We start from the raw sequence: 17,231 nt of genomic DNA on the forward strand, positions 1-17,231 counted from the left end.
AATATAGCAGTGTCTTTACTACGCACGGATGCAAATATTTCCGCTTTGACTGGAGTGTGCAGCACGTGCGCCATACTTCTGTATTGGTTTACTTATGAAATGTGCATTGTAGATGATTGGTAGCTAATAAAGGTTGTTTTAATTTTAAGAATTGTTCACTCATTTAAGGTCCTCAGAGGCTCCGACTTGTGGCGCTGCATGAGGCAGGTTAGCGAAGGGTAAACACATTCAAATTGAGCGGGAATCAAATTGTTGCTCAATGTACAGCACTATGAGAATAACTATTGAGCAACAGATAGGAGTAAAAGCAATACTATTTACTTACGCATCGCTATGGCTAAAGAAAACCAACAGCTTTGATATTCAGCACATGTAGTTATTGAAATTACGTGCTATACGCTAACAGATGTATCAAGGAGAATCTACTCATTCTCCTGCGCATATTACTCAAACGATACATTAATATAAGGCAAAAAGACCGCTTACTTCTCTTACAAATGTCACACGATTAACCACGTGTGCAATGTCATTGGGAAGGTCATTCTAATCTGCAATCGCTCAAGGCAGATTGGATGAATTAAACGTGTTGGTTCTACGAAATAGGCGTTGAAAACTATGGTCCTCGTGCAAACGTCCTGACGTGAGGTATGGGATAGAGAGGGGTAAGAAAGCCGCATGTATGCTATCACTTATTTTGTGCACGGAACGACAGTATTTCGATAATTCTGGACGTTTCTAAATGTGGATGTGGTAACACTTTCTTGATGTTAGTGACGCTAGATTGTATGCTGTAGTCTTTGATGATAAATCGGACGAAAGGGTTCTGAACTCCTTCAAAGTTGCAGATTCGCTAATCCTTGTTATGTGATCATACGGGGCCGGTATATTCAAATGGAGCGCGGACAAATCTTAAATATTTACGAGCACTTAGCGCCGTGAGGATTACGCTTCATATAGCGGATCATACAATGCACTTTTGCTGTAGACTGATATGAGTTGACTATGTGGCAATCGCTGCCCTATAGACACATAGATAGTTCTACAAGGAGGTGGTGGAAAGACAATGGTTTGTGAGAGCGTACCTATATGAAGAATCATTGCTTTTATGATTAGAGGTAATAGCGACATTTAATATGCGAATCGCCAATGAGAGATGCAGTAAAATGCTCATTAAAGTGCAAAGTGTCAGACTGCGATCGCATCTTACGGCATAACACATAGCCGCCCGCATATAATTGAATATTTGATAAAATTGATAAACGCAAGCTGTTTATGAACATCCACAATAAAAATGGGCCAAAAACACTCCCTTGGGTTACACCTGATCAGTTTAAAGCTGTTGTCACTTGATTCAGATTAGAAGTATATTAATGAATATCGTCGCACTGTTTACGGTAGACAAAGAGATTTCGAAGTCATGAAAGTGTCATGGATTAAAGATAATACATGCCAGATTATTGCTTAGTCGATCGGATGCTACAATACTGAAGGCCTTAAAAAATTGATACAAAATTTGATTGGAAATTATCTCTCGTATAGGGTAATTCTAGTTAATAAATAAATGTTTTTATTTTGAAGAATTGTTTGTTTATTTAAGATCCTCATATACTCCGACATGTGGCACTGCATGGCACAGGTTAAGAAAGGGCAAACACATTCAAATTGAGCGGCAATCAAAGCGGCAGAGGTCACAATAATATTGCTGCCGCCTACCCATTATTTTTACCAGGATTGCCATTTATCCCATTTCTTCGTACACCGGAACTCTCGCTCCTTCATTACCTCCTCCTCAAATAATGAACTATTAGTACTTTCTAATCATTGTATTTGACAGCTAAACCCCTTGCTAAATTAGTGCTTGCTAGGTAAGGAGAACCTTAGCGAAAAAATACATGCGTTGAATTTAGACATCCTCCGCAATTATATCTGGCGTCGGTTTGGTATATTTGTTTGTTTGATACCTATATATAAAAAGTGTGATTTTATTTTGAAGAATCGCTGCACCTAGGCTACCAGTGAAAAAAAAAAAGGATTTCAAATCGGAAAAGGAAAACCGTGCTATTACAATAACCGACAAGAACAATCGAATAGAAGCAGACTGTCGCAAACTCGAAAATATACAGGCTCGCACATATAAAGCGTACCCCAGCGTACAGAGCATGTGAACCACGTTACAAAGAGTGCTGGCGCTTGCAGCATACTGCAGCTGCACGATGGACACTGCAAATTTAATTTTCCTCGTTTGGTTGCATCAAACTAAAGAATCGCGACCCTCAAGGTCGGGCAAAATGTGGTATTGCTAATGGAATTCTATAATGTGTACTACGGTTAAATTTGTTAAGCATTAGGCACCCCGCGCAACGATCTACTTATGTTCTACTTTGCTCACGCCTTTAACATATGCACTTAAAATATACATGGTTATATTGCGCTGAGTTTTACACTGACGATAATAAATGAAGGACAGGACGTGGACGGACGCAGCGCAAACTACCAACTGTTTAATACAGTCAAAGAACGCGCTTATGTGCAAGGAAATATGGCGCAAGGGGGGGGGGGAGATATAAAAAGATATGTCTTTTTATATCTTTATTATGTAATGGTATTCGAGCGAACGTATTCCAAAAATGCTTCAATATCATTCATAAACAACATTAACTTGCTGTTTGGAGGGCGATACACCACCGTAGATAGCTCGAATATATTTCCTACACATCAAAATTCGTAGTCATCGGTATTAAGTTTGTATACTGGTAGGATTTCATAGTCTTTAGAGATGTAAGTTTAAAGAGGGACACCACCTCCACGCCGATATGTGCGGGTCATAAATTTTTCTAGTCTTCAAGACACAAAGTATCGCATCCTTCGTTACACCATGTCTCTGTCATCATAACTATGTCAAATTTGAAAGGGAATTCACTTAGGATGTATGTAGTAGTGTTGTTTCCCTTGGGTAGATCGTACAATAAAATGTAGCACCTGGTTTAAAGACTTAGAGCAAAATAAAGTAAGATTAGCTGAAACAAACTCTTAGTAATTCACCGCCATTGAAGTCAGCAAACACTGTTTAATTAAGTTATCTTTTCATCGTCGTCCTCGCAAGCAATCTTTATGCATCTGAAGGCTCTGACTTCCTGGCGAAAAGTTTCCCACTGAAAGTCCAAGCCGACTTCCAGTGGTAGTCATGTTTAGCTTCACAGCCATGCCAAGCGACTTTTTAGAGCCGGGAAGAGGTGTTCGTTTAGGTATATCGATGCTGTATTATCTAGCCCAACGTCACAGTTCGTAACCTGAGCCTTCCTTGCCTTCTTTATTATTGCTTCAGGTTTTGCACGGTACTTGAACAATATGTTAGTTTTCTTAGTGCTGCTAGTCGGGAGGCGATGACATCACTCAATATCAGTTTCAGCTATGGGCTCATCAATACCGTTGCCTATTTTGAGAACAATGTGCCTGATGTTCTCCCCGTCTTCTCTCAGCACCCCTTTGTTTCTAGATTAGAGTTCCTGGAATAATGTTCCACTCGTACAAAACGTCTTTCAAACGAGCGTGCGCTCCCACGCACCATCTCCGAAGATGGAGTGCGTAGAGCGCACTCGGACAACGCACATTGGAAGTAGGCTATAATCATTCAGCTTACTTGGAGCACTCTGACGACTAGAGCGCACACGAGTTCCTTAAGTTAACGTGCCCATAGGCTTTTCATGCGCACGAGCTTGGTTATGCACGCACGATCTCGCGCGCTGCGTACCTGGGTGGTTGCGGACGCCCAGCTAAAACTGCCTATGGGGAACCAGCGCTGGATAGGCGGCGCGTCGAAAAGAGTGCGTTGCACGCCGCCCTGGCGACGAGACGCGGCACATTCAAGCCTCTCGACCAGCCGACACGTCTGCGGCCGTTTCATAGTTCGCACATATGGTTCGCAAGTTTCCGTTTCCGCGCCGCTTCAAGTGGACAATTTTCATAAAGAAGCTAGTTTCATCAAGTGAAGAAATGACGAAACAAGCTTTTTAAGCTTTATATACTTTTCACAGTGTGTCGCGGCGAGCACGTGTGTCGTTTATTTAACGGTTGCGCCGTGCGCCCTTCCCAAGCTTGTGTGGCAGCCTGCCTCGCAAATCTAGTAGCTAGGGCGCCGGTCTTGCGGCGCTATGGACATTCCATACTTCTCTGGCTTGACATAAGAAATTCTGATGTTACTTGGCCACCGCAGTCAATGAAGATGAAAGCTTTATCGTATCAGCTGACTCGGGCAAGCAAAGGTTTGAGTGCTCCGCTGCTTGATCCGTAACAACCCTGGCTACATTTAGCACTAATTACATAAATTTACCGGATGCATCTCAGCTCCGAGTCATTATCCGCATGCGCATATTTAAATACACATAGGCGGCTTAGTCGTGCGTGCGCCGGCAGTCATCATCATCAGCCTGGTTACGCCCACTGCAGGGCAAAGGCCTCTCCCATACTTCTCCAACAACGCCGGTCATGTACTAATTGTGGCCATGCCGTCCCTGCAAACTTCTTAATCTCATCCACCCACCTAACTTTCTGCCGCCCCCTGCTACGCTTCCCTTCCCTTGGGATCCAGTCCGTAACCCTTAATGACCATCGGTTATCTTCCCTCCTCATTACATGTCCTGCCCATGCCCATTTCTTTTTATTGATTTCAACTAAGATATCATTAAATCGCGTTTGTTCCCTCACCCAATCTGCTCTTTTCTTATCCCATAACGTTACACCTATCATTCTTCTTTCCATAGCTCGTTGTGTCGTCCTCAATTTGAGTGGAACCCTTTTCGTAAGCCTCCAGGTTTCTGCCCCGTAGGTGAGTACTGGTAAGACACAGCTATTATATACTTTTCTCTTGAGGAATAACGGCAACCTGCTGTTCATGATTTGGGAATGCCTGCCAAACGCACTCCAGCCCATTCTTATTCTTCTGATTATTTCCGTCTCATGATCCGGATCCGCCGTCACTACCTGCCCTAAGTAGATGTATTCCCTTACCACTTCCAGTGCCTCGCTGCCTATTGTAAATTGCTGTTATCTCCCGAGACTGTTAAGCATTACTTTAGTTTTCTGCATATTAATTTTTAGACCCACTCTTCTGCTTTGCCTCTCCAGGTCAGTCAGCATGCATTGCAATTGGTCCCCTGAGTTACTAAGCAAGGCAATATCATCAGCGAATCGCAAGTTACTAAGGTATTCTCCATTAACTTTTATCCCCAATTCTTCCCAATCCAGGTCTCTGAATACCTCCTGTAAACACGCTGTGAATAGCATTGGAGATATCGTATCTCCCTGCCTGACGCCTTTCTTTATTGGGATTTTGTTGCTTGCTTTATGGAGGACTACGGTGGCTGTGGAGCCGCTATAGATATCTTCCAGTATTTTTACATATGGCTCATCTACACCCTGATTCCGTAATGCCTCCATGACTGCTGAGGTTTCGACTGAATCAAACGCTTTCTCGTAATCAATGAAAGCTATATACAATGGTTGCTTATATTCTTATATATGTAGATTATACTATAGATATATATATGTATATATACTTATATATACTTATACTTATACTTATATATATATATATATATATATATATATATATATATATATATATATATATATATTCTTATATATTCTTATATGCTTATATTCGCCGGCAGTATGCGCACACAACTCCTATTACAAGGCAGCTTCCCTGTCACATAATTGTTGGCAATGAATGGAAACTATTTACCTTTCATATCGTTCGCTTGGTGTGGTGGCATTGGAAGGAGCTTGGCGGTGGTATTGCGAAGGAAAAATGGTTGGTACACATGCCGGATGGTGCATGCTATTGCTCATTTTGTTTTCGACGAAATGCTGACTGCAGATTCTGCTGTTTGGTACTGCAGCCATGGCTGACCGTCTTCACTATCGAATAAACCAAGCACACGCGCGAAATTCGATTTAGAAACCAGCCCGACACCGCTTGACAGCTCGACAAGACGGGAACTTACTCCGCTCGCCTGACTGCTTGGATCCAACGCCGCCTCCGTTCTTGTTCCTAGGGTTTAGATGGAAATACGCCCAAGGCTACATCCTCCCTCATTCCGACGTAGTTGTGACACTTGTATACGCAACAGTACCGTCGGCGTCCTTTTGTTTTCCTTTGACTTTCAGCGCACGCAACGCCGCTACCAGCAGCAATTTTCGTCCGTGGTAGCGGCTTTGGTCTTATAGTCGAGCCCATTGATATAGAGAGAGCACATCGACTAGGGCGTTACACCACCAACCGCAAACGACCCATCATAGTGAAGATTTCATCCTTCAAAACTAAAGAATCTATATGGTCCAAAACTAAAAGGCACAAACTTCAGCATTGGCGAAGGTTTGACGTGTCCAGTTCGAACTGCCCGAAAATAGCTCATTACCTTTGCTAGGAGCAAATCCGTGCCATTTTCAGTACGATTCAAGACATTGCATATTGGAGCCCAGCGATATATTTTTGACACTGCAGCAGGAATTGTCAGAGCCGTATCGTAGTGATAATGTCGCCGTCAGCAACCACTCCATCAGCACCGTAAATGCGCAAGAGCGAATCTTTGATTTTCTGTACTTTATACAAACATATGTAGTTTTCTTCCCAAACGCGTGCTCCTGTCTCAGTAAGGAGAACAGGAGGCTTTCCAAATCTGGAGAGACAGAGCCGGAAACCTATTTGACATGGGTTCAGTAACGAAATTTAAGATATCTAATTCATCATACGATCATATAAAACTCTTTCAATTCATTTTACCATATTTGACGTTAGAGAAATAGGCCTAATGTTGTTAAGATTGTAGCCGCTCCTTGTTATTTAAGCGGCAGAATAATTTTGGTTTTCCTCCATTCTCGTGGAATCCAAGTATTTTTTAGAGAATAATTCACTGTGTTAAATGTCGTCAGGTATTTCAAACAACATTTTTAGCATAGCATTGGAAATCCCGTCAGGACCTGGAGCTGAGGCAGGGAGAGATCTAAGGACATTAGAGAGCTCTGACCCTGTGACTTCCACAAAGTCGTCGGCGATGGGAGGCCTTAGTGGCCCATTCGGCAAACGTGATGTTAAGCGTTGCGCTAAGCCCTTTCCTAGGAATTCTAAAGAATCAGATATCTCGCGTGGTTAAAGAATTATCAATTCAGTATTCACTGGTGTCGGTATGAATTTTTCATATCAAATGAATCTGAACGGAGCTTTTTTGTTGCTGGGCTTAGAGATCAAGTCATGATGTTTTTCATCATACTCGTATTTTGCTTTCGATGCTGTTCTCTTGAACGCAGCAGCTGAGAATTTATAGTCATTCCAGTTACTCGAACACTCATTGTGAAGTAATTTATTCCTTGCGGCTTTTGGTCCTCTATAATCCCGCGTCGAGTCCGAATTACACCAAGGAGAGGTATTACTTTTACTTATATTAACATTAAATTAAGACTTTTTAAAGCAACTTTTTAACACAGCGCAAAGCCCCATGGCTTTGATGTCCTTGGGTACCGTTATCTGGGAGTGGAGGACCGCTTTAAAGAGACTCTGAAACTTCTGGTAATTGAAAACAGTCCGCGTCAGAGACTAGGGGAATAACAGGGAGAACAATATCAAACCTAATGGGTAGATGGCCAATATTTGAGGCTGAGTACGCAGTATACCAGGAAGTTACGGAAGTTCGTGAAGTGGCAAGTGTTAGATCCAATGTCGATTTGGAAAGACCCTGAATAAACGTAGCTGAATTCATATTTAAGCAACAACAATTTTGATTAATTGCCCAGTCCGACAATCGCTTTCCACACGAGTCCGTTTTCAAACCCCAAGACACATGATGCAAATTAAAGTCTGCGGCTTTCACAATTTTTTTCCTACAAAATTTGACCACGGTATCAAGGGTACTAATATCACGAGCACCTGTGAGAAAATATATATTAACCAAGAAAAATGGGGAACAACAAGGAAGAGTTACATCTATTGCTAGTATCTCACTCTCCGTAGACATATACTGGTATGAAATTTTTACTTTGTGGCATATTTTAGTTGTTATTATGAAAGCAATTCATCCGCCCCTCGATGGGCGGTCCAATCGAAATAAACAATAAATTCTTATGTGACAATCTTGGCCATTGGAGAGCCAAGTCTACGGCAACATAATAATGTCGGCAGAAAGTTGTGAACAAATATATATGAAATCGGTAGCTGCAGAAATAATGGAACGGAAGTTCTACTGTAATACCTTTCAATACCTCAATATGAATTAATGCCTACTTTCGAAACCACTTGCTCTAAAATACTGTTGTTTAAAAAATATTTCTTCGAAAAACTCTCTGTACCGTACTCTGTGAGTTTTGATTGAGGGACAGAGTTCGAAGAATTAGGATTAGAATCGGACTTGGAAAAACAATCTATTTCACAAACATTTTGGTTTTTGAGTGCGCGACAGTGATCGAGGAATTATCGCCAAAGAGGCTGGCCACGGGGCAGCCCCGTAGCCAGTTGATCATAAAGACATCAAGTACTGCTAACACAAAAACGCATAAGAAGATAAAAAGAATAAAAATGAATGACGTAAAATAACAAGCAGAAGAAGGAAAATACCACCTGACACTTGACCTAAGGCCCCAAAAGCAGGAGAACGCGCAGCACGACCCGCAGCACTCCGCACTTTCTTTTTAATCCAGCAACGGTGCTCAAAGTCTCATGGCGTAGCAAATGTCACAAATTTTTTGGCAAAAGCTCCAAATGCTTCTCTAAGAACAGACGCTGTGCACGTTGTAAACAGTTAGGTAAGAGGTCGCATTTAATGTTGCCGTGCCATCCCTCCGAGGCTTTTTCGCCTGCTGGCGACCTGGCGCAGCGCCTGAAGACGACGCCAACAAGATGCCGCTGTGTTTGTGCTCATGGTGGCCATTTGCGTTGCAGAAACGATGGTCCGCTGCGCGGCCTCCGCTGAAGCGAGGAAATCACCGAGCGCGCGACGCGCTCCGCAAAAGTGGTAAAAGTGCTGGCCGCCCCAGCATAGTGCACATGCGCAAGGGCGTCTACGCTGGCCCGCTGCGCCCGCGGAGCTCTTAAGTTTGACGGAGAATTGAGAGGAAGGAATGGCTGCGAAGCCAGAAAACCTGCTCTTGGTGTTCTTTCCGTACCATTACATCAAGGTGATGCGCTGTCTCTTCAACTTTGTGACATGCAAAGCAGTTGCTTTCAATCAGCTTATTTGAGGGTGCTGCTTTATGATGCGGGAGGGAACGGAGTCACCTGGTGTTCCTCATATTTCGCGGAGTTTACTTATCAGTCGAAATAAAATGAGTACGCAATTAGTATGTCGCTAAAAATTCCGCAGATAAAAGTCCATTGGATGTTCCTACGAATGCCTAATTGACATTTTACCTAGTTGCTCAGTTGACACTCTACTTCATTAACTAATTACCTCATTAAATCTCACTAACAAAGGTTTCCACTGTACTGTAAACGATATGCACTAGGTTTCCTTCGAGTAACGCAAATGCTCATTTTTTCCCTTCTTAGTGCATAATAGATGGGTCACCCTCTATATAGTATCTTCTGCTGTGCTATTCTTGGTAAGTGAACGAAGACCGAAGGCTTAATGTTTTGTGTTCTCAACAGCTCACAGCGCTAAGCACAACGCCTTCCACTGTGAGGTGCCAGTTGGACAACGAACTGCGCAAAGGTTATGACCTCCATAGCCTCCAATACGTCACTACGTCGAGCACGCCCGTTGGGGAAGCCGTTGCGAAGGGACTAGTCAAAGAATTTAACCACAAATTTTTTGCACAGAGTAAGTGTCATGGGTGGAAATTCTGAATTGGCCAACTTCTTGTTAAAAAGAAGAGTTACTCTTCCTTTCGTAATCAGTTCACGTTATATTTACGGGAACGTTACTAAGAGATTGTTCAAAGTAATATAAATCCGCCTCTGCGGTTTTGCTGTCTATGATACGGATTATCTCCATCACCTTAGTACCCTAATCGTCACCGTGGTTTACACGGGTGTTATAGACTGGTGTTACGAATGATTCGCGAAAGTGCTGACTTTTTCTGGAGGTTGACAGTGGCAAGGTAACAAAACTTTGTTTCGGCTCTTGTATTTTCATTTGAGCAGCGTGTGGTCAGACGTAGATACCTTTCATCTAAGTGGGTCTCTACAACGCGCCCCCCACTTACATGTCTATCGGATGTTTGGCAGTTGGCGTAGAAGCACTGGTAGGAACACCAGTCTTTTTGTCTGCTTTGAACAACGCAAATTACACGTGTCAGAGTGATCTAACAGGAATAGTCAGAGCCGAATTGATGCTGTCTGTATATGTTCGGTTCTCTCGCGCCACAATAAACATTAAAATTATGTGTGTCGAGCGGCGGGCGAAATCATTGCGCAACAGTTACATCGGGAGTACTACGAGGACGCCCAATATGAAGCTATTGAGTAGCACTTAACGAGAGTATATTCAATCAGTATCGTAACCAGGTACGTATTCGGCCTTGCTCAAATTGATGGTTTATTGTTGTAGTTGTTTGCTAAATAATGAGACCCGGTAAAAATAAACAATCCGCCTCATTGCACCCTGCGAAAGTGGATGTACAGCGGAGCGGATGTGGGCGTTAAACAACCACCGCCACCACAAGCAAAGTACGGCAAGCGCACACGCACGTGTGCGCAGGTGCAGCATATATGTTCATTCTTCTAGGCCGTCCACCAAGCGCAAGTGCCTTATAGAACTAAATTATTGTTTAAAGTTAAATTCTGTCAAAAAATACGTAAAGTACGACTTACACACGCTGCAAAGATGATCGCTTCGGATTTTTATTCGAATCTACGGGAAAATATAAACCTGCTAGGCAAAGCCCTTTTCCAGCTCTTTTTAAGGTCTGTAGGTGGTGGTACCGCCAGCACAGCATACATACTCATTCTTGAAGGCCTAGCACAAAGCATTGTTGATGTAATGGAACTTCTCAAAGTAAAATGCGTCAGGAAATTCGTAAAGTACGACTTACACACAGCCTGCAGACATGATTACATAGAATTGTAATTCGACAATACAAGAAAACATACTTCTCTTACGTGGTAACTGACACACAAACCCTTTTTCCAGTTGCTGTTTTTTCGGGAGCACGCCACAAGAAATCCCGACCAACTAGAGGGTGACAGCTTCGCTGTAATCATGATTGTTTGTTTCTTCAAAGAAGTAAAAATATGCGAAGTTTAGTATAGCAGATGGTTTGTCTTTGCTGCGTAAACAAAGTCCTCCGTTTTGTCTTTTGTTTTATTTACGTTGAAGCGGGGCTCAGCTGTAGCGGAAAGGGCCACATGCGCCTCTCCCATCGCAGTGGAAAGCCGTCCAATGGGTAGGTTGCCCAACTTTTCAGCGTAACGTTTCTGTTCGCCAGGTGCTTCTGCATGTGTCCTGGTGTTCTGAAGGTACATTAAACCTATGTATAATATACAGTGTAGTTGTCGAAATGCCCACACTCATAGTTGTATTTCGTCACCACCTCTAATTTTGTTTTGTTTTTCTTGCGTCTGCTTGTCCACCTTTTGTAGCGTGTGGTAGATAACCAGAAAGACGATCGTCCATCCAATCCATCCACTAGTCTTACGAATGAAATCCCTTCTTGGCTTCTTGCGTTGACGTATAGCATAGCTTCCGTATTGGCTTTCACACAGGTGCGGGACACAGAAACGAGAAATCCTTTGGAACCATGGCAACGCGGAGAGCTCGTGGAGCGATGTCCAAGCCTGATGCGTGAATACTGGGGGAGACTGCTCGAGCCCATCACGGACGAAGAAGCCTGTTACAGCACAGGTAGCAGTGCATGTGGTATGTGCATGTACCACGTGTTTTGAGAAACAGTTGAGCGATAGCACTTGCCAGATGCACGCCCAGTGAAATAAGCAGTAACGCTTACGAACTAAGTGGTACTTCTTCAGACGTAAAACAAGGAAGACAAATGTATCGTTATCTGTACGTTTCTTTATTCAACATATATTTAACCACTTCGTTCAGGCACAATTTAAGACTTCGTACAAAACAACGCGAGTATCTGGAATTTTTTTGTTTACATTTTTTCCGCAATACAATTAGTGTGAATGAGCACACTGAATGCATTCACAAGTATTCCTTTTGTATTAGCGTGAAGAGCTTTTGTATAGCCTTCTCTCTGGTCATGCAACGCCTGTACTAGTTCATGCCCGTGCAAGGCGCCTGTGTTTAGGCTTACCAAATTAGGCTGGTTGAGCATCCAACCAGGTGTCTACAATCACGTCGGCGCGATTGAAGCGGTAAGATAAAGGATTGTCATGAGGGAGGACCTGTGAGGCTGTTTGAAACAACGCGTGCTGTACGGCCTTCGAGAAGAGGAATAAAGGGAAAAGAAGGATAAATTCCATGATGACCGTGATAGTAGATGCGTTCGAGCACGTGGTCAATGCAAGCTTTCATTAAAGTTGTTCAACTAAACCACACTTCATGGAAATCTCCACATAGTGGCTAATTTCGCCGCGAGCACATAGTTGTCCCGGCCACGAGCCCCGGATAAATTTTGATGGCACTTGAGTCACAGCGCAAATTTGGATACAGTACGTAATTAAAGACGTAGAAGAAGAGCGTTGTCCTCATCGGTTCATTTTTTCCTGTTCATTGGCCCAGGTTTCATAGACCGCAGATTATATTTGTGCAAACAATACTTGAACCACTAAATGTGTTAATTCGCGATGTGCTTCCTAATAATAGGCATTCAAATTGCCCAGAGATCAGGTTCGATGACATTTTCCCAAACCACGCGAAACTACTCCCTACGGCATCTTAAACGCCATGATGCAAGGCCACCTAAGCACCCTAGAAACAAACATTATCATTGCAACAGATGTCTCACAGTGTGAGCAAAAAGCTGGCATTGGAATATTTTGTCCTGCACTCGACTGGTCATTATCTGTAAGATTGCCTGATTGTGTGCCTATTTTTCTGGCCGAGTTGTTAGCAGTAATCCTGGATTTACCTTAATTAGACCAAATGATGACAGCGGCTGCTATTCTTACTGACTCCCTTTCTGTATGATCTTGCCTTACCGCTACTAATGACTCACCCATGCGAAAACTCTGCCACCTAATAGTTCCTGCCCATGTGCAATGTATTCTATTCATTTGGGTGCCTGGTTATAAAGGTTTGTTTTTTAATGAAACTGCCGATTCACTGGCAAATGCATCACTATCCGGCCCTGTTCTTACTATTCTACCACTGACAGCACAGATCACGGTGGCAAGACTCCGGATGCGACCAATTAGATTAGCCTTATCAAGCGCACATTTGACTGCTTCTCCAGAGTACAAGCACCTGGCATTTCCCTGGCATGGCGAATCCTGTTTCACAAAGATGCTTGACGTCTGCCTCCCCAAATTACGCCGCCGCATTCCCTCCCTAAGTTTCCATTTACACAGGTCGGATGTGGTTCCCTTCCCCATCTGTTCCTTTTGTGATGAGGAGGAGACGATACAGCACTTTCTTCTATCTTGTCGCCGCTCTACTGCGTAAAGAAAAAGATTATTGGACATACCTTTTCGAAGAATTGGCATGGACTTGACAGAACCTGCAATTCTTTCGTTCGGGGCGTCCACTCTGGGATTTAGCCACAGGGATGCATGCTTCGCTGTCCAAACTTTCCTTACAGAATTTAAACAAATGCCCTGCTAAATTCTTTTTTGTCCTTATTTTAATATAATTATTACTCATTCAATATGACCTTTCTGATTTTATTTTAACACGCAATTCTACACTATTCAATGCTGTTCTCATAGATATTAGGAAATTTATGCTTCGGACTAATTTGGAATAATCTACCCATTTCTTGGCCATTCCCCCACGGTGGGTAGGAGCCATACGTGTCACAGGCAACAACGACAACAACAACAACATGATTGCCTTGTGTTCTGCCTTCATGCTGTAACCTTAGCAGCACAGCAAATTGCCAACTAGTCAAACCATCACAAACCTGCAATTGCGACTTCGGGAAGCTTCCGACTGCCCAACTGCACCAAGCTTGGGAGCAGCCGGTTATAATGTGCTTTACATCGGGGGGTACGCAGATTACCTGTGCTAGTAGGGCAAAGACAGCTATGTGTACCTAGTTGCGTGGCTGAGCGACTACTTAAGCGTCCGTGGGTGCAAGTATTGGCCAGCCGAAGTTGATGCCATGGTGCTCAAGTGTCCAGGGGTTCATTACTGCGCCGTCGTTGGAATACCCCATCCCGAAGCTGGAGAAGTGGCGCACGCTACGGTTGTGCCAGCGCCACAAGCAAGAACACTGAGCGCAGAGCACGTCACGTTATTTGTGGAAGGTTAGAATTTCCTATTTTGCTTCTTGTTCTTGTTTCAAGCTTACTGCGTGCGACGTCCTCATTATATAGAAAGTTCTGTGGTTCGTTTCTGGCAGCCTTACCTTAACTTCACAGGCCAGCGTAACTGCCTCATCAGCTTTAAACATCAGCGGTTTGAGCTTGTTGGTATGTATAATTGGTGAGAGTAGAGAGGAAATACAGCAAAGGACGAGTACACAACGTGGCAGACAACGATAAGCCCTAACTTTCAACTGGGATGTATGGTGCCAGAGCGCGGAAATAAGTAGAAGACGAACTAAAAACACGGGATCCAACAAGGAATGACGCTAATGAAAAACCAGCAGAAGACGCGTTATCGCAAGGTGCATGCGTTGGCACTTCCCAGAAAGCTGATTTCTTTGCCACAAAGAGACACAGACTTCTAGCTCGCAGATAAGCCGCGTTGGCGTGTCATCTGAGCAGCTTCAACGATGATGCGAGTGGATGGTCGTACCAGTGTTGATAGAATATTTGCGTTTTTTTTTTAAACTGCAGCGTTGTGCAAGAAAGTCATTTTCCATTGCGGAAATTATTCACGCGTTCTCGTAGGCGGGCTTTCCGACTCCTCCCGGTCTGACCCACGTAAAATGCTCTGTATGACACATCTTATCATAGGAAGTCAACAAACCCTGACACCAAGGACAACATAGCGGAAATTACTTGTGCTTAGTAAATCAAATAAAGAAACGGTAAATAATGGAAATTAAAGTGGATTTATTTATCGTGTGTTTATTTCATTTATTAAGCGCAAGTAATTTCCCCTATGTTGTCCTTGGTGTCAGGTTAGTGTTTGTTGGCTTCTTATGATATGACTAATAAAAATCGGGCCCCTCGATTAACCCCCTTTCTTCTCTGTACGACGCAAGTATTTTAAGGCGAAAGCAGTGAGTGGCTCGTTGCGCGGAGACCTTGAGCGAAACACGAGAGGTCCGCAAAAATGGTACAAAAACCCACGTGACCTCCTCCCAGCGAGCGGCGTGTGGAGAGGGAACGTGCGGCGCGCGCAGAGAGAAATACAGGTGTTTCGTCGCTGACGTCATGAAGCGGCGGTGGCAGTTGTGGCAACAGTCGACTGCGAACTGCAAGAGACGGCGATGCAGGACGCTCAGTAAATTGCGCTGTACACTTATTTCGTACGACTAAAACCGGTGTTAAACGTATGCCAGCAGACAGTGTTCAACCAAGAGATTCCTAGCATTATCTTAAGCAACGTGCATGTTTTGCTCTCATTTATTTCTTCATTTCTTTTCATCTGTGTCCAGCTAAGATGATTCCACGCAGCAATACAGGAAAGCTTGTCAGGCGTCAGCTCGTCCAGTAGATTATCGGGAAGCGAGAACCGGCAGCCATCAACAGTCGGGAAGATGAGGTGTAAGATCTAACAGAGTGCCCAAATGACGCTTCCCCGAACTGCGCAAAACACATGCCGCACTAGGGGTGCAAAAATGTAGTATTATAAATTCGAAAGCATTATATTCCCCATGAAGTGAAAAATCCGGCGTCCGTTTTATCTTCCGATGGTACCAAAACCCACGTGACCAAGTGATCACGTAACGTTCCCAGAGCCGGAACTGTTGCAGCTCGCACTGCAAAATTCTTCCGTGAAGAGTCATGGCGTCGAACATGGACCACTTCTAAAATTGGACTAAGGTGGATTATCGTCGGTTAAAGTGGCTGAAAGTATATTAAATTTGGTACAAATCACAGCAAATTGGATTAGGCTGGATGAATGTGGAGTTATAATTTAAGGCGATAACTTAGACAAGTCATCATGCTTTCGCATTCAAATCACCTAAGGAGAATTAAGTGAGTGTCACTTCTTAATAAAGTGTACGTTGAGCGGCGTGTTCCGGTATTTCGTGTGATTCCTTTATCACAGCTCCTAACGAGCTGAACCGCAACACGAATGGGGATAAGGCTCGTGAACACCGTGACAACGTAAACGCGAGAAAGAAGGTTTTGCTCTTTGGGTCATTATGCAAGGCACGTTCCCCTTGAAAAACTTTCGATGGAGCAGGTGTTCTGTGCTGTATATTGGAAACGTAAGAGTACTGCATTTTTAGCTTAGTTCTACTTTTCCTTTTGGTCGTGCAGCTCAGGAGTGTCTGGTAATTATTAGAACGATGTACACAATTCGTCGCAAAATAAATGTGAATGTGGCGTTTTAATGTGTGTTTCACACACGCACACAAAATGAGCAGTAACGCATGTTGTTGGACTAGTCGGTTCATAAATTCAGCAAAAAGTTTAAACTGAGCGAAGGCAAGACGTGCACACAAACACAGACGCACAGACAAAGCGCCTACTTCCAAATGGCTATATTCCGTGAAGGCAAGGAACCTATAAACGTCTCCAAAATAGCAAAACAAGGAACAATCACAAAGAAATTGTGCGTTTGTTCTGTTTTGCTAATTCAAAGAGCCTGATAAATTTTCTGCCTCTACGAAGTTTAAAATTTTTGCTGAATACAATGAGCAGCCTGTGAATACTGGAATTTTACATATGACAAGAGAGAGTCTTCTTTCGCGAGTCGTTCCTTATATCCAAAAGTAAGGTTCTAATACACGAGATTTCTTTCATTACTATGAGCAGTACTAACTGAATACAGATGCGGCAGAACAAAGAACCCGGGCACAAGCGCAGCTTGGAGCAAGACAGTGCGATGTAACCAAGATATAGCGCGTTCTAACAAAGAGAACAGCGTCTGGGCCTTTATGTTTAAGTTTGCTTTTGGAAAGGTAAAATAGCTACGTGGTTCAAAGCTCGAAGTACTAACGGTGGTGTTTCAATGATTTGTGCAAGGGAGCTCTGCACGCGTGGGCACATTGAAATA

General features: G+C 43.4%; 1 protein-coding gene across 3 annotated transcripts in view; it reads left to right on the forward strand.

The window, feature by feature from the left end:
- Positions 1–11,606: 11,606 nt before the first annotated feature.
- LOC142583265 (uncharacterized) overlaps positions 11,607–17,231 on the forward strand; it is a 135,831-nt gene continuing 130,206 nt past the window's right edge. The window contains exon 1 of one of the 3 annotated variants that reach the window (XM_075693652.1): positions 11,607–11,831. In XM_075693652.1, coding sequence (XP_075549767.1) covers positions 11,768–11,831 — 64 coding nt within the window. In that variant the 5' untranslated portion in view covers positions 11,607–11,767. Of the gene's footprint in view, positions 11,847–17,231 lie in introns of all 3 variants that reach the window. The other 2 variants (XM_075693653.1, XM_075693655.1) reach the window with 2 other exon arrangements.

The sequence above is a fragment of the Dermacentor variabilis genome, chromosome 5, assembly GCF_050947875.1.
Source record: "Dermacentor variabilis isolate Ectoservices chromosome 5, ASM5094787v1, whole genome shotgun sequence".
Taxonomy (NCBI): domain Eukaryota; kingdom Metazoa; phylum Arthropoda; class Arachnida; order Ixodida; family Ixodidae; genus Dermacentor; species Dermacentor variabilis.